The sequence below is a fragment of the Magallana gigas genome, chromosome 6 (assembly GCF_963853765.1).
Source record: "Magallana gigas chromosome 6, xbMagGiga1.1, whole genome shotgun sequence".
Taxonomy (NCBI): Eukaryota; Metazoa; Mollusca; class Bivalvia; order Ostreida; family Ostreidae; genus Magallana; species Magallana gigas.
The window spans coordinates 12,810,611-12,832,363 of record NC_088858.1 but is presented as its reverse complement, the minus strand read 5'-3'; the positions used below and the strand labels follow the sequence as shown (position 1 = coordinate 12,832,363).

General features: G+C 34.9%; 3 protein-coding genes across 7 annotated transcripts; 1 reads left to right on the top strand and 2 right to left on the bottom strand.

Annotated features, from left to right (window-relative positions):
• Positions 1–2,211: 2,211 nt before the first annotated feature.
• On the bottom strand, positions 2,212–18,439 carry LOC105320381 (probable ATP-dependent RNA helicase DDX52). The gene is made up of 16 exons (XM_011418305.4): positions 18,288–18,439; positions 18,095–18,173; positions 17,118–17,272; positions 16,759–16,944; positions 16,243–16,386; positions 15,909–16,005; positions 15,647–15,719; positions 15,375–15,444; positions 15,035–15,168; positions 5,579–5,669; positions 5,292–5,414; positions 4,973–5,123; positions 4,435–4,510; positions 3,847–3,918; positions 3,048–3,137; positions 2,212–2,851 (listed from the first exon to the last, which is right to left on the bottom strand). Exons 1-16 carry the CDS (start codon positions 18,372–18,374, stop codon positions 2,779–2,781), a joined length of 1,701 nt encoding a protein of 566 aa, XP_011416607.3. The 5' UTR covers positions 18,375–18,439; the 3' UTR covers positions 2,212–2,778.
• On the bottom strand, positions 7,571–14,476 carry LOC136276094 (uncharacterized). Of its 5 annotated transcripts, XM_066087031.1 has the most exons (3): positions 9,337–14,476; positions 9,069–9,120; positions 7,571–8,275 (listed from the first exon to the last, which is right to left on the bottom strand). In XM_066087031.1, exons 1-3 carry the CDS (start codon positions 13,102–13,104, stop codon positions 8,259–8,261), a joined length of 3,837 nt encoding a protein of 1,278 aa, XP_065943103.1. In that variant the 5' UTR covers positions 13,105–14,476; the 3' UTR covers positions 7,571–8,258. The 5 variants fall into 5 exon arrangements, 4 of the variants coding, with proteins under 4 accessions (XP_065943103.1, XP_065943102.1, XP_065943101.1 ...); XR_010714558.1 differs by having other exon boundaries at positions 8,392–14,476; XM_066087030.1 differs by having other exon boundaries at positions 9,069–14,476.
• Positions 18,440–18,579: 140 nt separating the features above from the next.
• LOC105320380 (RRP15-like protein) lies at positions 18,580–21,656 on the top strand. Its single transcript, XM_011418304.4, has 5 exons — positions 18,580–18,704; positions 19,291–19,646; positions 20,074–20,159; positions 20,725–20,890; positions 21,339–21,656. The coding sequence occupies exons 1-5, from the start codon at positions 18,629–18,631 to the stop codon at positions 21,450–21,452; spliced, it is 798 nt and encodes a 265-aa protein (XP_011416606.3). The 5' UTR covers positions 18,580–18,628; the 3' UTR covers positions 21,453–21,656.
• Positions 21,657–21,753: the final 97 nt, after the last annotated feature.

The following is a 21,753-nucleotide window of genomic DNA, read 5'->3' as shown; positions in this document are numbered from 1 at the left end:
CCATGTGAACTAATGTTATATATATATTTATTTTTAAAACCATACCGTTTTGGGATTTTAAAGCGAACTTTTTCTAAAAGTGAAAAATCTGGCTCTTAATGGCCCAAAAAACTTAAATTTACTCACTTTTCATCACGTTCTCATATTTACCAATGCCACAAACCACAGACAAATTTGCAATCTTTCCCTATTCGGGTATGGATGCACCAGACGAAAATATCTTATAGTTTAATCAAAGCATGTCCATTGTGAGTAAAGCATAGTTGGAGATAGATGTTATAATTAAATTTTAGTTTAATGTCAATAACCATTCTGCGGTCTAAGCATACTGCATGTAGAATTCAAAGAATGTTTCAACAACCCCAACAATATCCAGCTCTCACCAACATTTGGAGTTTACAAGGTTACGGATAGAGGAGAGCAATGTGGTCTCTGGGTCATGCATTGAGACAATGTTCTTATACATGAGGAATGTGTAAAAGTAAGAATGTGATAAAAAGTGAGCTGATTTTGGTTTTTTGTCCCCAGGGCACAGTTGTAACTTGTATTTTTTGACCTGTTGCATTTTTGTTAACATTTTAAGACTGAAATCATAATCGACATTGATGTACAACCAAAAAGGGTCTGTTTAATATTGCAAACTTTGTTGTCTATTGATATTTTGCGTGGGAATAAGTCAATTATATGGCCAAGTACCTGTATTACCAAGTACTGTAACATATAACAATTCAATGGTTTGTGTAAATATTAACTATTGTAGCCATGTAACTGTTTTAAGGAAGTACTTGTAAATATAATCTTTTGCACATTTCCTTGTTCTTAAAAACATATTTGCTGAGGTATTGAAAATAGACTTTACCCACAGCAAAGAAATTCTCAAGATGTACTGAATATATTGTAGTAATTTCACAATTCAGTCTTTTAATTCTGACCAAAATTTTAAAGAAAGTCATGACAAGTATCAAATTTAAATTCAGAACAACATTGTGCACAAGCTCCAGTGGATTCTTCTCAGAAATATAGGAAATCACTGCATGTACTGAATTGGACGTTCTAAATACCACTACAGCAAATCACCCAGTGTAAAAAAACATTCATGAAATATGATTTTGACACACTACCTGTCCATTATTTTTTCCCCAATTACTGAGGTCCAGCTCTTGATATAGTTTGATGAAGTTTAAGTCGATAGATAATTACATATGTAACATATAAATGACTTAAATCAAACAAATGTTGTTACATCATGTTTCACCTAACTTTGTCAATTTGCCCTGCAATCACGCAACACATTTGTCCCAATTGTTGGATGTTTCATTTACATTTGGTCTTTGGACATTTGAACAAAACATTCCTCCTCCTCCTCCAGCAATTAAATGTATTTTGATTTTGTGTAAATAAGAAAACAGTATGTTAGCAACAGCTTAGAATGAGCAAGGATTGTGTTGAAAAGTTAGTAGTGATTTGATTTGACTCATTGTGTAACATTCAAGTAAATGCTAGCCGAGTCCTCCCCTTGTAAAACCTGCATTGATAGTGCAATAACACACCGTTTACCGAGCTGTTTGATGCTTTATTGGTTGTATTTGTGCCATTATGAATAAACTAGCTTCAGTCATTTATTATTGTCTTTGTTTTGTTATGCTATTTTGTGTTGGACTAACCAGAGAAAACATTCTGTGCTTGTATTTAAAAAAAAAAAAAAATACATGTATTATCGAAATCTTTGTTTATTTTAACAAAACAGTTGAACTTCGAACACTGATATCTCGAATACAATGGATATGTCGAAGTGAGTTGTAAGTCTCAACCACTTATACTTTTAGTAATTTACCCTTGATATCTCGAAGTTTTTAACTAGTCCCATCTAGTTCGAGATAACGAGGTCTGATTGTACTTGGATATACATGTACCAGTTCAGTATAAAGGAAAACATTCGGCCCTTTTGCCCTCATTGTTGGCAGGCAAATTTAAGACTGGGTGAATTCCCATGCCTCATATTATCACTCTTAAAACACAACAGCGTCTGGGCGAATTCAACACAGGGCGAAACTGTTTGCAAGTGTTGAAGGGCGAAAATGTACCGGTATTTTGACTTGGTGGGTTTTTCATAGATGGGAGCTCCTTGAATTTAAACAGAAAAATCATTTATTTCCTTCTTTTGATTTTTGTAAATTGCAGTTACCAAGTATTAAAAATTAAAGACTGATGTGAAATATACTGACAATTTTATTAACTGACATCCAGTTTTACACAAAACAAGATATGCCATATTGATAATACCAGTACATGTTGAAGTAACCTTCATGACGTATGACCTGACATCCAATCATGAATATCTATTTCTCTTGGCTATTCTGACCATGAAGTTTTATCTAAAGTTGGTAAGCTGATGGTTCTCATGGAATTGGTCAAACAACATGGCCTAGGAGCAAATATACTTAAGAGGGCTTAATGTTATACAAGTTTTACTATCCGATTGACATTTGCAGAGTAAAAATACTTAATGCTAATCTTAACGGACAAATAGTTCCATATCAAACAAGGTTTTTCCAACATTCATATTGTAGTTTTGTAATCTAACATACACTCTCTAATGTATACAGGAGTGAAAAGGAATCTTTTCACTGATAACCATCACACATGTATCTGGACTTCAATTTCTTCTGGTAAAATTGAAAAGTTAACTTTAATCTTGTATTATCTTTGCAGACTCAGAAACCTTAATTTATCAAAGTCCTTGGGTTATGTAAAGTTTCTGCACTGTGGAATCCAATTTCAACTTTTTTCTGCATCTCTCTTCAGTTTTGCTCGCTTATTTGATTTTCCCTTGTCCTTTGATATGTATTTCCTACAGAACAAATAATCAAACAATTGATATTTCAGAAAAAAAATAATATATCGGTAACACAAATACATACCAGTAAACATTGCATGTTAGGATATACCCCTGATTCTAATCTCAAAGTTTCACAATAATTTGACCATATTCTATTAAGAGAGTAATTGAAATGGTATTTAATATTAACAGAAACATAAAAACAAACCTTTTCTTGTTGAGTTTATCAATGTCATACTGAGAGACGGTTGAGATTCGATCTCGCTTTGGAACTCTCTTGGCAGCTCTTCTTATTTTTCTTGAAAATAAAACAAAATGAAAATAAAAACAAAACAGAAAAAAGTTATGTAAACACATTGTTACTTTGAGTAAATATAAGACAAAAATGTTTATAGAAGATAATTTTAAAAAGACAGCTATCATTTTTCAATGATTTATTATTATATCTTCTTTATGGGAGTGTCACTTTATTTTTTAATTCAGACCTTTTCATCTATGGATTGACTAATTTGGCTCTAGAGGAGTCAAACATAAAAAAGTTTACAGACAAATGGATGAAAAAAAATGGGTATTACTGTAAATTCCTAATTAAACATGAGGAATTATTATCCGCGTAAAATCGCGAGAAGCCCGTCTCGCAAATTTCATAACCTCGCTTTTGATTTTCAGACATATGTAAACCACATGAAAATATGATAAAATTTCGGCATTCGCGATTTTATGTTCTCGCGCTTTGATGGAAAACCGTTAAATTGACGAATTAAGAACTCGCGTAAAATAAGGAATCTACAGTATCAGGAAAGTTCACTAGAGCATATAACTTGTTTGAGCGTTTCATATCTAGCATGTTATGAGGTATGGGAAATTTTGTGGATGGATGCTTTACAATGGTTGTTATAAGGAAGAACCTTGAACTTATGGCTAAAAACCTTTGGTTTAGGTGAGCTAAATATACCATGTGTGCTATTTAGGAATAATATGTTTGGATGTACTTTATGCTATCTTACTTGTTTGGACGTTTCATATCTAACATGTAATTAGGGACAGGACATCCCGCATTCACCATCACTCGAGCAATGCTGAAATAGAGAATAAAAGTAATCATTAAAAAAATTTGATTGTGTTAGTGTGGATAGCTAAATGTTGTTAATAAATTACCTATTTGAGTGAAAAATGAAGGAATAACAAGTTTCCTGTACAAATGCAAGTCCATCTTAGTTAATGACTAAGAACAGATGCACTTAAGGGATTTTATAGTCTACCACCATGGAGTGTACATATGTCTATATGAACAATGCTGGCACACTGTTATAAGTGTATATATACCCTACCACATGATATACTAAAAACCAACTTTTATTAGCAACTATTTTATTTTGCGATATACTAGAAATAAACTGGTTTGACAATTAATTTTTTGGAATCAGGCCTTTTATTCAACATGTCTGTTCTTATTATAGCCATACGGCAATAAATGGTTTGTGGTGAGAAATATTCTTCACGAGGAGGATCTCGCAAACCTAGCAATCATTTCTCGCACGCAAATAAAAATTGGTTTACAGTATTTAATTAACAAAGATGAATAGATACACCACCTCCTGAGGTACATGGAGTCGCTCTCCGTGAAGAATGTGATGGCTCTCCCTGACCGCCCAGCTCTTCCAGTACGACCTAAAGCAAGGAAAAACAAAACCAGAGGGTTAATAATAAAGTAATGATAGGTATGTTGGTGAATGCTTTCACTATACAGTTCATCACAACTGCACTGTCTGGTTCGGAAAAGTAAATGCTAGATAGATACTAAGTCCCAGTAAATTTTAAAACCCATATAATTTCAAATCTTTTAAATCAGATGTTTAAGATTAATTTAAAACAGGACAGAAAAAAGGTCATAAAAGTTATTTATGAGTACCTATTTATTTGTTGTATGCCCACCCAAAAAAAAGTATACAATTCAATTTTTTCCTTTCCTTTATTTTTTTCCAATATGTATATATCATTTGTAGCATCCATTACTGTGAATTCTATTCAGGATGTGTACCCTTTCTGTAAACATTATTTGTATAATACTATACTGTGTAACACGTCAAAGAAGTCAAAAGATTTTCTACAGCAAATCTTAATAACAGTTACCTATTCTGTGAATGTAACTGATGGCACTGTTGGGGAAATCATAGTTAATGACCAGATTAACTCCAATAAAGTCCATTCCTCTTCCCATCAACTCCGTACAGATCAATATCCATGTCTTCCCTGAGCGGAAATTTTTGACAGCATTATCTCTCTACAATTAAATTAAAATTTATGCTTCTCTGAAAAATCATTAGTGTAATAATGTTTGTATAAAAATTCTTACTGTCATGTCTTTTTCAATTCCTAATAAGACCAATATACATGTACCATAAAAGTCCCTGAAGTTTTGCAGATGCGAGGTGATTAATTTATCTCGTACCTGCTCTTGTGTCTGATCACTGTGAATAACGTCCACATTCATTCCGTCGTAAATCAGCTCATGGAAAAGTTCTCTCGCTCTTTCCTTGGACTGCACAAATATTAGGACAGGAGGCTGAACTCCCTGCAAAAAAAATTCACCTGATTGAATTGAAGCCAATAATCAACTTTTGTCAACATTTGTTTACTTCTATTTGTTTAGTATCAATCTGCATATTTGCAAACACTTTTTACTATTTTAAATGTGAACTATGTTGAAGGAACTAGTTACTCAACAATTTGGTTTACCTTTGCTATGATGTCACGAACTGCCAGTAATTTTCCTGATTCTGTTCCCACAAACTTTAGTTCCTGCTCTATTGTCGTTGTAGCAGAATTCCTAAAAATAGGCACAATAAGTACATGAGCTGTTTGGTATAGGTACACTTTATTGTGTATAATGTAAGTTACCGGTATATACATGTTTGGGAACATCAAGAAACAAATTTTAATTTTGTTATGGTGTCTAATTTGTCTAATTGTTTTATAGTCTCTTTGTCAGTTGGATTAACATTGAATGAGGCATTTAAAAAAACAACAACATTGGTTTTACAAACCCAATAAGTGGGTACCGGTGTTGTATAGCAGTTTTTCCCCCATAGTAGCTTTTCCCCCCGGAAAACCTACTATATAGTAACCTTTCCCCCCAGGGGGAAAAGCTACTATATAGTAGCTTTTCCCCCATAGTAGGGTTTCTCCCTCACGTGTTTGGTTCAGATTTTATAAAAAATATTTATGGAAATCCAGTAAGGATTAAAATCAATGTTTCTACACTCCCAGGTTGCATACATGTATATCTGCATTCATCTGTACAGGTTAAGTTTCGTTTTGCCGATTTATTATTTTTATAGACAATGCTGAAAGTTGAACATGTGTGTAATGGAATTACACAAAGAACTTAATTTAGGTATACACTTATATGCATAATTCTGTGTTCTGAAATTGTATTAAACGAGAATGTTTTAAGAATTTCTTGATAAATTTATCAGACTGTTTGTCTGAAATTTCATCCAGGCTAAACCTCTGTTTTAGAGAAATTTTGTTTCCGATGTTTCAGAGCCCGATTTTTAAAATCCTATTATAATAATTACAGTGCATATTCTTTAGGGTCCAATTCAATTCAATTTATTATCCTTGAGCTTTACAACTCATCGGAATACAAATTATAATACATATAAAATTATATACAAATGTGCAATGTGCAGTAAGTGAGTGGACATATTAAGACAATATAATCATGTACATATCTAAGATATGAATGAACATAAATGTATAAGGGTCCAATGTCTCATAAACTAGAGATGACCATATTACCATATTTTTATAGTGGCAGTGGTTTACCACTTGAAGATGCATATGACTCTGAAAATTTCAGCTCTCAGGGTAGGGGCCCTTGATGTTTCAGGGCCCGATGTTTAAAACCCCATTATAATGATTGAATAGTGTTCTATAAGTGGGGACCCGAATATCAAATTCTAGAGATGACTAATTAACCATATTTTCACAATGATAGTGGTATACCACTAGTAGATGACACCGAAAATGCCCCCATGCAGGGTAGGAGCCTTTGTTGTTTTCGAGCCCGATGTTTGAAATCCAATTATAAAGAATATGTATTTTTTAGGGACCCATATCGCAAAAACTATAGATGACCACATGAACATATTTTTACGGTCATTTAAAAGTAAAAACATCATTTAAAAATATACAATCACTCATATATTTCTTTATCAAAATGATTGAAAATTAATGTATGTAAACAAACCATTGTTCATGTATGGAGCTGGTGATCGGCGGTTCAGAGACAGGTAAAATAAAGAAATCTGCAGTAAATGGTTTGTGGATATTTTAGTATATATATATTACACCGAAAGTGATAGGGCAACAGAAGAGAAACGAATCAGACACTTGTCTAATGAAGACGCACATGTACAAACCCCCTTGCACTCTCCACTTCCGTCTCGTTCTTTCACACCATCGTTCAATTCTTTTATTGACTGTCGATTGCCGATCGAAAGGTGTAGAAATCGAGGAATTCATATCTATCACTTCGACTGGCAAGTTAGTATGTAATACATGTGCATATTACACATTTACGGTATTTACATGAATTGAACGCTTAGCACATGCAACTTCTAATTATTATATTTTTTATAACGCCGTACTCTGGACCGTAGCTTGAGTTGAGGCTATGGTTTAACGCCCGTTTACAGACAGAGAGAGAGAAAGTTTTGCACTGTAATGAGTTCTTTTTGGATTTTGTCAGCTGAATGAACAATAAGATTTTGTAAAGAAAATAAACAAGTTTAATTTGAAAAAAAAATTAATAAACAAAACAAATCATTATTCTCACTCCCCCTTTCACACCACTCTCATTCGAACATAACAAAAAAAGAATAATAATTCAATTAAACAAATGAACAAATATCTGATACTATCCTACTAAATTCAAGATTAAATCACACTGTATCAGATATAAAATGGAAGTAAACTACAAAATGTTGTTTAGAAGCTATTTCAACCATTAAAACTTGTTGAAAAATTTACTCAAAAAAATATTAAAGTTCAATAATTCAAAATACCGTGAATTTACAATTACTTTAAATTTCAGCTCAAAAGCATGTATATGAAAATAAGCCTGTAATAACAGTCGCTTTTTTACACTTAAAACCTCTCTGAAAATGAACTCAAGGTCACTATGCACTCGAGACGCTCCTGCCCTCGTCAAAAGTTCCTGTCCCTCTTGTCGCTATCCTAACCGAAAGCCCCGGACTCGCAGGTCTCTCGCTTCCAGTCTACGACACTGCCCGGATAGAAAGCCACGCCCCACTCAGCATAAAATGCGTCCCCGACCTTCGTCAATTGTCCCCACGACCTTCCATAGGAAAATTTCCGTCTAGCACACCAGTCTGTATTTCAGGTAATTGTATCAAACACCCTTACGCACTGAAAAAAACATACTGTGACTAATAAAGTCCCGATAAACATACAAACATACTACCAATTACACTAAGAACTAAATTACCAGCGAAATGTACAAAATAACAACAAAACAACCTTACCGGCTAGGAAAACATGTGCCCGCCTAACAGAATCCAAAATTTTAATGGCTACCCATTTCTCCTTAGTATTAAGCTAACTTGAGATATTCACCATATCTTGAAACAGGAGCTGCAAAACGTGGCACCCGGCTGATGTCGTTACCGGACCCTCTATTGACCACTACACCCAAACCGGTCACTTTAAATACTCGATCTAAAAATAGCACACTCACCCGACACTCGTCACTCACATACGGTAACCCATTCATAACAAAATTAAAGAGGAACACAAATATAAACACCAGTATATACAAAACTGAATCAACTTTATTACATACGCCCCCATTTATTTACCAATGTCCATTGTAAATAAATAACAGATAAAGTTGACAAGAATTATGTCGACCGCGACAACAGATCTGCCATCTTGTTGTTTGCCCCAGGGATATGCTTAACAGTAAACTTATATTCCTGCAATACCAAACTCCATCGTAAGAGTCTTGGATTCTGTGATTTCATTGTCTTAAGCCACTGTAACGCACGATGGTCTGTCTCTATGATAAATTCTCTCCCATACAGATACTTTTGCAGACGCTGCACCGCCCACACAATTGCGTAGCACTCTTTCTCAACCGTAGCGAAGTTCTGCTCTCTAGGTAGGAGCTTTTTACTGAGATAGACTAACGGATGATACTCACCATTTTTTTCCTGCAATAATAACGCCCCCAGACCTCTGTCACTTGCGTCTGTCTGTAACGTAAATGTTAATGCAAAATCCGGATTCCATAGAACCGGGGCACTAACTAAGTCTGACTTCAATTGTCTAAATGATCTATCATGTTCATCTGTCCACACAATCTTATTCGGGCTTGACTTTCTAGTGAGATCTGACAAACTAGCTGACTTTTCAGAAAAATTTTCTATAAACTTTCTGTAGAAATTTATAGAGCCCAGAAATGATCTTACCTCCTTTTTCTTCGTGGGAACAGGGATATTCAAAATAGCCTGTACTTTGTCTGAGGTTGGTTTTACCTGACCATTTCCGACTAAATGACCTAGAAATTCCAATTCTCTAGCCGCAAACTCACATTTCTTTGGATTTGCTGTAAGACCTGCGTTCTGAATAGATGTAAGAACTGCTTTTACATGACCCACATGACTGTTCCAGTCTTTACTGAAAATGATAATGTCATCAATAAAAGCATCTGAATACTCTTCATGACCCATTAAGATCTTTCTTACCAATCTGTTGAAAGTAGCTGCTGAATTCATCATACCAAATGGCATCACAGTAAACTGATAATGGCCAAATGGTGTGATGAACGCACTCTTTTCCTTTGCTTCATTGTCCAGTAAAATTTGCCAGTATCCTTTAGTGAGATCTAACTTACTAAGATACTTAGCTTCTCCCAATCTGTCAATGATTTCCTCTATCTGCGCATTAGGCTCTGGATCAAATTGAGTTACAGCGTTTAGTCTACGGTAATCTACACAAAACCTAATAGATTGGTCTTTCTTGGGAATGATTACCACAGGTGAGGCATATGGACTTACCGACTGCTCTACTATACCTGCCTCCAACATTACTGATAACTCTCTTTTGACCTCATCCCTCAATGCATGTGGTATCTGATAAGGTTTCTGAAAAACTGGTATTTCACTTGTAGTTACCACACGATGTTTCAACAGACTAGTTCGACCTGGAACATTGGACAAAACAGAACTAAATTGATCTAAGCAATCTTGTAACTCACCTTTTTGTTTCTGCGTCAGCCTTTGAGAAATTGTTACATCGTTAACCGTATCTCTAACATGCAAAAGCGGATTCCCGATCCACTCATCATCATCATCTGAAGAGTCTGCGTGACAGACCGCAGTCATTACTTTCTCATCACTTACAACGTTGTCATCATCCCTCTCTATCCACCGTTTCAACATGTTGATGTGGTACACCTTTCTGACACCGTTATCATACTGAACCCTATAATCGACTGGACTTACTTTCTCTGTAACAGACACTGGTCCCTTCCACTGAGCTAATAACTTCTTTGTACTTGTAGGTAATAAAACCAGTACCTTGTCACCAACTTCAAAAGATCGATGCCTTGCTTTCCGATCGTAGTATCTTTTCTGTTCAATTTTACTTACTTCTTCATTCTCTGACACAATGTCCGCCATCTTTGCCAGCTTTTCCCTGGTTTCAAGAATATAACTCAGTACTGATGGCTGTAATTGACTATCCGCCTCATCTTCCTCCAAACTCTCTCTAAGTATTCCTAGAGGACCTCTTACATACCTTCCGTAAAGTAGTTCAAAAGGAGAAAATCCAGTTGTCTCTTGGGGAACCTCTCTGTATGCGAACAACAAATAAGGTAACAATTTGTCCCACTTACCTGGTTCGTCTTGAGCATAAATCTGAAGCATTCTCTTTAGCGTTCCATTGAACCTTTCAACGAGACCGTTGGCTTGTGGATGGTACGGAGTTGTGTTGAGTTTGCGTATGCTTAACAATTTACAAAGCTCTGTAATTAATGAGGACATAAAGTTGGTACCTTGGTCAGATAGTATCTCTTTGGGAACACCAAGTCTCGTAAAAACTTCCATCATAGCTTCCGCTACAACTTCTGCATCTTGACTTCTGAGGGGTATTGCTTCAGGATACTTAGTGGCGTAATCACACATCACTAAAATGTACTGATTACCTCGTTTCGTTTTTGGCAAAGGTCCAACCATGTCAATCGCCACACGCTGGAATGGATAATCAACTGAAGGAATTTTAACAAGAGGTACCTTACTTACCCTTGACTTTGACGTTCCTTTCTGACATTTTGGGCAAGATTGACAGTATTTTTTTGTATCCTCAAAAATACCTGGCCAAAAGAAATTCCTTAGAATTCTTTCCCTCGTCTTCTTAATCCCCATGTGACCTGCTAAAGGGATATCATGACTCAACGACAATATTTGCTTTCTGAACTTACTTGGTACAATTACTTGCTTTAGAACCTCGTCAGTAACTGTCGTAAATACTCTATACATCATTCTGTTTTCCTTCATGATATAACTTCTACCATTCTCAGTTCCTTCAGATACTTCTTTGTTTCTACACTGTTCCAAACTAGGATCCTTACCTTGTTCCTCTATCCACTCATTTCTGGAGACTATGTCGTGTACCACAGATCTATCCCCAATACCTTCATCTTTATCTTGTGATACCTTCTTTGCTGAAGCTCTAGTTTCCACTGCCTGACACATTTCATCATCCGGCTTAACAGGTCTTGTAGATCTCTCCACTGGAATATCTACCCTAGTAAAGTTACCAACAATCAAATCAGCAAATGGATAGTTCATCACCAAAGCAACAACCTTACCTTTCACATAAGGCGTGTCTACCTGTATCCAGACCTCTGGACATCTTTGTGAACTTCCGTTTGCCAGGGTCACATCACTTGTCACCCCTGTCTTGTCATCATCACTAACAAATCTGTCAGATACTAAAATCGCAGTGCACCCGGTATCTCTGAGTACTGATGCACTCTTACCGTTCACTGTACCTGTTTCGATTCTAAGTCCACTCTGACAAATAACTGACTCAATGACAGACTTCTTCTCATCTACTATAACCGGAAGCTCCACTGCCACTCCCTTTCTCGATATAGTAGGAGAATGAATCAAACCTGCTTTATCCTTACCAGTATATCCCTGAGATGGTTGACCTTTATCATTAAAGCCAGGACTAGAATTCTTGGGTACCTGTTTCCGTAGAGGACAGTTGTTCATAAAGTGACCTACTCTACGACACTGAAAACATTTTTTCTCTTCCCTGTTTTGACCGACCATAGGATTGTTATTGCTTTTAACACCATTACCTTGGTTTCTTACCTCTCTCTGCGGCACAGGTCCTTTGTTCATTACCTGGTTACCTTTATGTGCGTTCTGGTAAGCCTCTGCCAATTCTATCATCTCCTCTACAGACTTAGGTTGTCTCTCTTTCAACCATATCTGAAGATCTCTAGAAGAACTATTTGTAAGCTGTTCACGCATCAGAACATCTACCAGATTATCATGATTTTTGTTTACCTTTTCCATCTGACACCAATGGTCAAAATAATTGGTAGCTCGACTACTAAACTCCCTAAAAGTTTCACTGGAAAATTGCTTACACCCTCTGAACTTATCTCTGTACGTGCTAGCTGTAAGATTGTACCGCTTCAGAATAGCATTCTTTATGACATCGTAGTCATTTGCTTCAACTTCTCCTAACCGTGCATATGTATCTAACGCCTTACCTGTCAGTTGTGGTATCAGTCTGAGAGCCCACTCTGCTTTCTGCCACTTGTGAAGAGTTGCTAAACGCTCAAAAGATCTTAAGAAAACATCTATGTCTTCACCTTCAACATATTTTGGTAAGATAAACTTAACCTCGTGTTTCGCTTCTCTCTCTACCAATGCTACTGGATTAGTATCCCGCTCTCTCATCTCTCTTTCTTGTAGTTCTAACTCTTTCATTCTCACCTCTAACCTTTTCTCTTCAAGATCTTTATCATGCAGACGTTTTCTCTCTTTTTCATCATTCTCCATTTTTATTCTCTGCATTTCTAACTCATCTTTCTCTTTCTCTCGTCTTGCCTGTCGTTCTTCCCGCTCCACTGCACACGCATGTTTCCACATCTCCATACAAGTAGACAAATCTTGACCCTCCTCTACAGCCTTCTTAACCCAACCAGGTAACGACATCGTACAACTCTAGACTACAAAACCAACAGACTATCAAAGACCGAGTTCTCTTTCAGGTGGGACTGAGCTGCAATAAACTTTAATAAGAAATTAAACAATTATTGAACTTTTCTTCAAAAATCAAAAAATGTTTCAATCACAACGGATATGAATTTCTCAATTCAAACAAACATGAAAAATTCAATACAAAAAAAAATCACTCAGCCTAAATGACAAAATCCCACCGCTGCCACCATATGTAATGAGTTCTTTTTGGATTTTGTCAGCTGAATGAACAATAAGATTTTGTAAAGAAAATAAACAAGTTTAATTTGAAAAAAAAATTAATAAACAAAACAAATCATTATTCTCACTCCCCCTTTCACACCACTCTCATTCGAACATAACAAAAAAAGAATAATAATTCAATTAAACAAATGAACAAATATCTGATACTATCCTACTAAATTCAAGATTAAATCACACTGTATCAGATATAAAATGGAAGTAAACTACAAAATGTTGTTTAGAAGCTATTTCAACCATTAAAACTTGTTGAAAAATTTACTCAAAAAAATATTAAAGTTCAATAATTCAAAATACCGTGAATTTACAATTACTTTAAATTTCAGCTCAAAAGCATGTATATGAAAATAAGCCTGTAATAACAGTCGCTTTTTTACACTTAAAACCTCTCTGAAAATGAACTCAAGGTCACTATGCACTCGAGACGCTCCTGCCCTCGTCAAAAGTTCCTGTCCCTCTTGTCGCTATCCTAACCGAAAGCCCCGGACTCGCAGGTCTCTCGCTTCCAGTCTACGACACTGCCCGGATAGAAAGCCACGCCCCACTCAGCATAAAATGCGTCCCCGACCTTCGTCAATTGTCCCCACGACCTTCCATAGGAAAATTTCCGTCTAGCACACCAGTCTGTATTTCAGGTAATTGTATCAAACACCCTTACGCACTGAAAAAAACATACTGTGACTAATAAAGTCCCGATAAACATACAAACATACTACCAATTACACTAAGAACTAAATTACCAGCGAAATGTACAAAATAACAACAAAACAACCTTACCGGCTAGGAAAACATGTGCCCGCCTAACAGAATCCAAAATTTTAATGGCTACCCATTTCTCCTTAGTATTAAGCTAACTTGAGATATTCACCATATCTTGAAACAGGAGCTGCAAAACGTGGCACCCGGCTGATGTCGTTACCGGACCCTCTATTGACCACTACACCCAAACCGGTCACTTTAAATACTCGATCTAAAAATAGCACACTCACCCGACACTCGTCACTCACATACGGTAACCCATTCATAACAAAATTAAAGAGGAACACAAATATAAACACCAGTATATACAAAACTGAATCAACTTTATTACATGCACAGAATTTAAACATAGGGGATAGTCGATTTTGAATGAATAATATTGGGTGGAAATGAACTGTTATGAGAAATCCTTCAGCTCTGGCATTGCATAAGCATGTACTGATAACTCCGCCTAACTCAACCAATCATAAAGTTTTCACAACGGCGGCGTGTATAATTTATGCATGACGTAGCTGACAGAAATGATCGTGACGCTATAGGAAAAGTCAAACCAAATCGGTTTTGATAATATTGTCACGAATGGTCCGCAATAAACATGGCCGGAAAGTAAAAAAGGGGGAAAATCCACTATATAGTAGGTTTTCCGTGGGGGTAATCTGGCTATAAAAAGGGGGAAAGCCCACTATATAGTCAGCTTTCCGTGGGGGGAAAAACTGCTATATAGCCATTTTTCCGGGGGGAAGAACTGCTATATAGCCATTTTTCCGGGGGGAAAGATGGCTAGGGGGAAAAGGCACTATATAACACCGGCACATGCATATATGGTAGAGCAAAGAAAAAAATTAGTTCATCAGCAGAGTAAAAGGCTGTGAACAAGAGCACCTACTTGGCTCCTATGTACACTTGTAACACATTATCCAAGTTCAGTTTACACCATTCTTCTACTTCCATGGCGAAGGTCGCACTAAACATGGCTCGTTTGACATTATTGCTGTCACAGGCTTGATAAACCTTGGCCAACTGTAACACAAGTATAGAGTTGTTTACAAATGATCAACTGTAATATTATGATGACGTCATAATAGCAATGTCTCACAACGTCACATGCACCTTGACGTCGTATAAGATATTTACCAACAATATGTATCATGTCTTGACAATTTTTAAAAACTAATAAAACTTTGCATTAAATTCTTTATGCATAAAATCTTAATGGCAAAATGTACCTGATCTCTGAAGCCAGTTTTCCCGTCTTCGAACAATTTATCTGATTCATCAATTACCAGCCATTCCACCCTGAAATAACAGTGATAATACATGCCCTTATTGTAAAATACATACAATGCGTAAAAAAAGCTTCAAAGAAAGTTGTTTTTTGTCTACAATTAATAAGTCTTCTATCAATCTAAATGTAATACTCTCTAGTAAATATTAGAAGATAAGTAAAATAATGATTTATTCAGGAACACTCAATAAGTGTAACATGGTAGGTACTTACTGACTGAGGTTGATAAGGGGAGGATCCTCTTGTAACATATACACCAGTCTATTGGGGGTAGAAACCAACACATCTGCAAGTATGACATTTCATTTGTATATGTGTCATACATGAGTAAAAGGACCACTCTATTTACATTAAAAGCAAAAGTGGTACATGTATCACCATTTTGTTAGACAGCTACATACATGTAAAAGTCATTAAATGATTCACAAGAAAAATCTAGACACATGAAATGATAGTTTAGCCTATAAATACTTACCATATTTTTTCTCCAGCCTTTTTTCTGTAGTTGACTTACTAATGTAGTGTGCTTTGAGCCCTAAACCTTCCGATAATCGTAAAAACTCTCTGTATATCTGTAAATCAAATAAAAAATCCAAGAAATATGTCATAAGCAAATCCAAAAAATTCATAAACCCGATTAAATTCCTAAAATCTTAATGCATTCATTTGAAATAAAAAATTTACCAAATGAATGATGTAATTGAATGCATTTAGATTTAAGTCATTGGGTCATTTTCTCTTTCACAATGCTGTGTTATTGTTCATCTATGTTAGAATAAAGGGATAGGATAAATCAGGCAAGGGTAGACCTGTTTGGCTAACTCGCGGGTTGGAGCCAGTATCAGAGCTCGGTAGCCTTTCTTTTTGTGCTCCTTCAGGTGATGCATGATGGGAAGGAGAAATGCTGCCGTTTTCCCTGATCCTGTGGGTGCACAAGCCAATATTTCTCTCCTCTGGGAATTAGAAAAAATTGTAGAAATCAATTCACAATAAAGAAAAATTAAATTTATTTCTTGATGTTACAAATATAGTATACACTGTATGTAACCATAGTTCATGAAACTTCTGTTCATTATTCAGCAAATTGATGTCCCGCTTTTGGTTTATATTTTGCTAATTATATATTTTCAAAACAATAAAGATAAAAAGCCCATGCAAAGAAAACAATAAAGTAAGGATCGTTATTGACTTGAAAATTTCTTGCCCTTTTTTAAATTTCGCCATATCAGATTACAGTTACTGCAGTAACATACAATTGATTAACGCCAGTAACAGACTACCTAGAAATACATGCACTACAGATATGATAACCTAAATATACTTACATCCATCATTGTAGGAATAGCTTGTATTTGGATGGGAGTTGGTTGAGTGTATCCAATGGAAGCAATGTTTTTGATGATCTGAGGATTAAGTCCATACGTAGCGGCTAACTGTTTAAAGCTCGTACAAGGATTTGGCGGATCTTGCCCAAAACAATGGATTCTGTTTTTATTTCTTATGTGGTTTATCTGGAAACAAAACAAAACTAAAAATAAAAACTTACTTCACAAGTTCACATACATGTGTAAAATTTTTCTCATATTTGCAAAAAGAAATTCCCATAATTTCAATCTTTCCTCTTTTTTAAAAGATGTCAAATATGGCATGACTGTCGAATATGCTATGACTAAACATCATATACCTTTTCTTGTTTCATCTGAGCAAAGCTCTGTTTAGATTTCTTTGTGCGTTGTTTTTCTCCCTTTTTCTTAAGCCCCTGTAAAACAGTCAGGTCTCCCTCTTCTGTATGCTTTTCAGTTTCATGATTTACGTCTGATAATTCTTGCCCTTCATTGTCTGATAAAAAAAACCAATGTTTGGAATATGCAAATTTGTAAATTTCAATTATTGTTATGAAATCATCAAATGACCAATGTTACAAATTTTTGAGTTTGCATGTGTTTCTTATGCAGGTCCAGTACAATCTCTTAATTTAGCTATATAGCTTGAAAAAGCTATATAGCTTTATAAAGCTATTCCAAATAGCTTAATAAAGCTATTTATGTGCAGTTTTTGAAGAAAATATTTATTGTAAGAAATTGACAAAAAATCACAATTAACTTGCTACTCATATTTGCACAATTGACCATTATAAACTTGACCACAATTAAAGACTTATAAGCAAAAAATATATTTCCATTGTTTGGGTTACTGTTTACCACTTTGTGTGCAATGAGACGTACGCGTGGATAGGTATGATTTCTTCTCATTGTGATACATTATTACCAATCAATTATCTTGTTTACCATAACTGACCTCCTTTATATTTCATTCAAAAAGTAACTGTGTGGTCATGAATCAGTTGCCCCAAAACTTTTAGTGCAAAGTCTCTTAAGGAGACGCAAGTTGATGAGTAATCTTTACATGCATTGTTCACGGAACAGTTTAAAGTTGAAAACTATCACTGGACTAAAGTGCGATTTTTTATACATACTGATAAAATTACAAATTTAAGAAAAATGTATGACAAAATAGCTAAATGAAGCTACTCTGAATAGCTTAATAAAGCTATTTAGCTTATTCAAGCTATATAGCTAAATCTGGAGATTGTACTGGACCTGTTATGTGGGGAACGTCACTTTACTCTAAATAAACACCGAAGAAAGCGATTTACTCTACCAGATTCTTGCTGTTCATGATCAGCATCTAATCTTGCTTTCTTTGTAGCAGACTTCGACACAGAAGCAGCTGGTAGTAGCTGAAATGCCAGAACATTGATTATTTATTTGGTCAACAGAGAAATTTTTAAGGTGTACTCACTGCTCGGGAATAAATTTACAGAGCAAAAATTATTATTGTGTGCTTTTCTTACATTTAGGACATTTGCATCACTCTTAAATCGTTTAAAATCAAATTTTGTTCCCACTCCCAATTTTCGAAACAAATCAAATCCATCCATGCTGCCGGAAGTTTACAAGTAAGAAAATACTGAACCCGATGGAAATTAATTCCTCGCTACAATCTTGATTTGTGGTGAAGATCATAACATAAGTTTATTTCCACAAAAATCAATATTTTTACATTATTTATCTGAGTTAGTAAAATTAACGCTGATTCACGGGATATTATTTATAAAACATTACATACATTCGTTTCGTTATAACAAGATAGCAAATATTCTGAATTTCACTTTCACTTTCAATTTCATCCACCATGACAGAGGTACACGTGTTGCATCAATCTGATGGTTCTGAAGACAGTGCGTCGGCCACAAGTGGCTCTGAACAGGGTAGGAATAACATGAAAGAAGTCTCATTTTTAAATACACCATAATGCTCAGAAAAAGTTATCTGACATGAACGTACAGTAATTATTACTGTGAACGTGTTGACCATTTGACATTTTATCACTGTTTACAAATAGGACTAACATGTAATACTAATTTTTACTACATAAGCATTCAGTGTTATGTAGAGAATAGAAGGAAATTTTGTTAAGAGCTATCTGATTATTCATTCGTTGGTAGGTTTGGTCTTTTGAGCATTGCTGTTTCTTTGTCTAATTCACTTTATAACATGAATGTAATCTATTTTCCATCAGAGATGAAATAAATACTTTAGTTTGTACAAGTACCATAGTGTTACACGTGTTCTTGATATAATCAAGCCTTTGTCAATTATTGTTACGGTAATTGTGTTACTTAGTGGCAATAAATGTATTTGTAATATTTTACACACACATAAAAAAAAGATAAATAAATAATTAAAAACATATTTTCCTGTTTCAATAAGTCAAAGACTCAAATAAAGTCTCATTAAGCTGTTAATTGTTTTATTATTTCAACAAAAATTATGGTTGTCTTTCATGACTTGCAGAATTCAGTGATGATGAGATCTCAAGTGTAAAAACAAAATCAGAAGTTGATCATGAAGAGGAGGCGGATGATGACAATGATGTTGATGACAGTGATGATAATGACGATGATGATGATGACGACGATGATGATGATGAAGGAAACATACTTTCTCAGCTTGATGAAAGACTTAGTGACTCTGAAACCCATACAGATTCAAAAGCTGGACTTGCTGATGCCATGGCTAAAATTCTTAAAAAGCAAATTCCAGCACACCAACAGATAATTCTAGCCAAAGGAACTACTGATAAAGAGTTAGCAAAGAAAAGACAAAATATAGATGAAGACTCTAGAGAAACCCAAGTATCTCAACAAAAGGTGAAAATTTTCATTGAAAATTATATTTCAGAACATTTATCTTCTTTTGTAAGGTGGTATGGGATACCTCCATGTTGTGACGCATTGTTTATCGAAATAAACAATAAAATTAAGTGTAATTATAGATGTAGGTTCTTTTCCAATACTCTCACTTAACAGTGAGAACTTAACTTAGCGCAGTGGGTTAGAGGGTATGCTATGAATCTGTTAGTCATGAGTTCAAATCCCACTGGGGTTTTACAATTTTTACTTTTCCAAATATCTTTAAAAGCTACTTTTTGGTTAAATATTTAAAAATTTAAATTCTAAAATAGTGAAAGTGTTTTAATTATAATGTACTTTAATCCACATTAATATTGACAGATGTTCCATACAACCTTAAGTTGCAGAGATTAAATATGTTACAGTGATTCTTTTTTTATATCAGAAAAGACTATGGGAAGAAATGGGTCGCACTAAACCAAACCCACTAGAAAAGGAGAGGGAAAGGAAACTACAGAGAATAGCACAAAGGTTTGATTGTTGTGATGTTGTAATGACATATTTATTTACTGTAAGGCCATCCTTAAAAGATTATTTGAAATTGGCACCTGGAGGTTTCTAGACCCAAGAGGGAGGGGGGAATTTTTTGTATTGCATTCTTTTTATTTTTTGCTAATAAAATGTTACCAGTGGGTGCAATGAGGAGGGAGGCAACTCCAAACAAACAATAATTTTGTTTATTTTGGCCTAATGTGATATACTATCATTTTATCTCTGTATTCCTTGGTTGTTTTTCTAAATATGTTTACGGATTTCCTATTTTGTTAGGAATAAATGACCAAATTTCCAAATAAAAGTAAAAAATGATGGTTAAAATATTCATCAGAAAATGTGTTTCTCTGTATGATTGCAAACCCAATATTTAAGGGGCACTTAAATTACCAGTACAGTAATAAAATTGATTAAAACAGAATATCTGAAGACTAATGGTAAACTAAGTAGTGTTTTTTTTGTGTAATACATGTACCGGGTACTCATTACCAACACAGGTTTGGATATTGTACATTTCAAATTTTGATTTATAATATTTATATAGGGGAGTTGTACAACTCTTTAATGCAGTCCGTAAACAACAGAAAGTGTTGGATGAAAAGATTAAAGAAGTAGGATCCTCAGAGCTGAAAAGAGAGAAAGTGGAAAAATCAATGACAAAGGACAAATTCCTGGATATACTGAAGAGTGCCGACAGCAAACCAGAGAAGGTGAAATATACAGATGTCTGTTGTGTTTTTTATGATTATATAGAGGCTACTGATGAATATTTACTGAAGATATCTTTTAATTTGCTAAAGAATTACATTTTAGATTCTAAATTTTGTATCTGAAAAAGAGTTATGTCCCTTGAATCTCATTTTGCTCTCGAATAATAATCAAACTGATTTTAATATATGATTTTAATATATGCATCAAATCCAGTTTCACTTCATCTAATAAGTACAATAAGTGACCAATATTTATCATCATAAGAATACTTTAAGTAAGGGTATAGGTATTAATCTATAGATAATATATGTACATGTATTTACACAACTTATTCCTCAGCTGTTTGTAATTATTCAGTATCTAGCAGATACACATGTGCATTTGATAATTCCCCCATTGTCATGAATTTAATGGCATATCTCATTATTTGCTAAAAAATAATTGCAGATTGAAATCAAGAAAGAAGAGAAGTGGAGCGCCCTGAGAGAGGACTTTATGATGGGGGCCAAGATGAAAGACTGGGATAAAGAGAGTGATGAAGACGAGGCTGAAGACACGTGACAGCAGGGTGTATCCACTCACAGGAAATAGCCTATTCACAGTCATCAGGACGAACATTCAATAATGTCATCATAAAGCGATTGCCAAGCAGCTACAACTCATTACACTGAGTTTAATTTTCATGCAATCTTTTTCACATATTGGATTTTTTTTATGCCAGTTGATAAACATAGCTGGTTGATTAAAAAGAAGTTTGTAAATGAATTTCTTTCTTCTAGCTTTGTTCCTTTTTTGTGACAAACATGTAGATTATTTTTCTGGATCACCCTGTCTTTGAATCCTAGAACCACTGCTAGGAATA

Coding starts and splice junctions, on each gene's coding strand:
- LOC105320380 (XM_011418304.4), top strand. CDS start 18,629: ATGACAGAGGTACACGTGTTGCATCAATCTGATGGTTCTGAAGACAGT. Junction 18,705..19,290: donor CACAAGTGGCTCTGAACAGG/GTAGGAATAACA, acceptor CATGACTTGCAG/AATTCAGTGATGATGAGATC. Junction 20,160..20,724: donor CTACAGAGAATAGCACAAAG/GTTTGATTGTTG, acceptor ATATTTATATAG/GGGAGTTGTACAACTCTTTA.
- LOC136276094 (XM_066087028.1), bottom strand. CDS start 13,104: ATGTCGTTACCTGGTTGGGTTAAGAAGGCTGTAGAGGAGGGTCAAGAT.
- LOC105320381 (XM_011418305.4), bottom strand. CDS start 18,374: ATGGATGGATTTGATTTGTTTCGAAAATTGGGAGTGGGAACAAAATTT. Junction 18,174..18,287: donor GTGATGCAAATGTCCTAAAT/GTAAGAAAAGCA, acceptor CTGGCATTTCAG/CTACTACCAGCTGCTTCTGT. Junction 16,945..17,117: donor CTCAGATGAAACAAGAAAAG/GTATATGATGTT, acceptor TTTTGTTTCCAG/ATAAACCACATAAGAAATAA.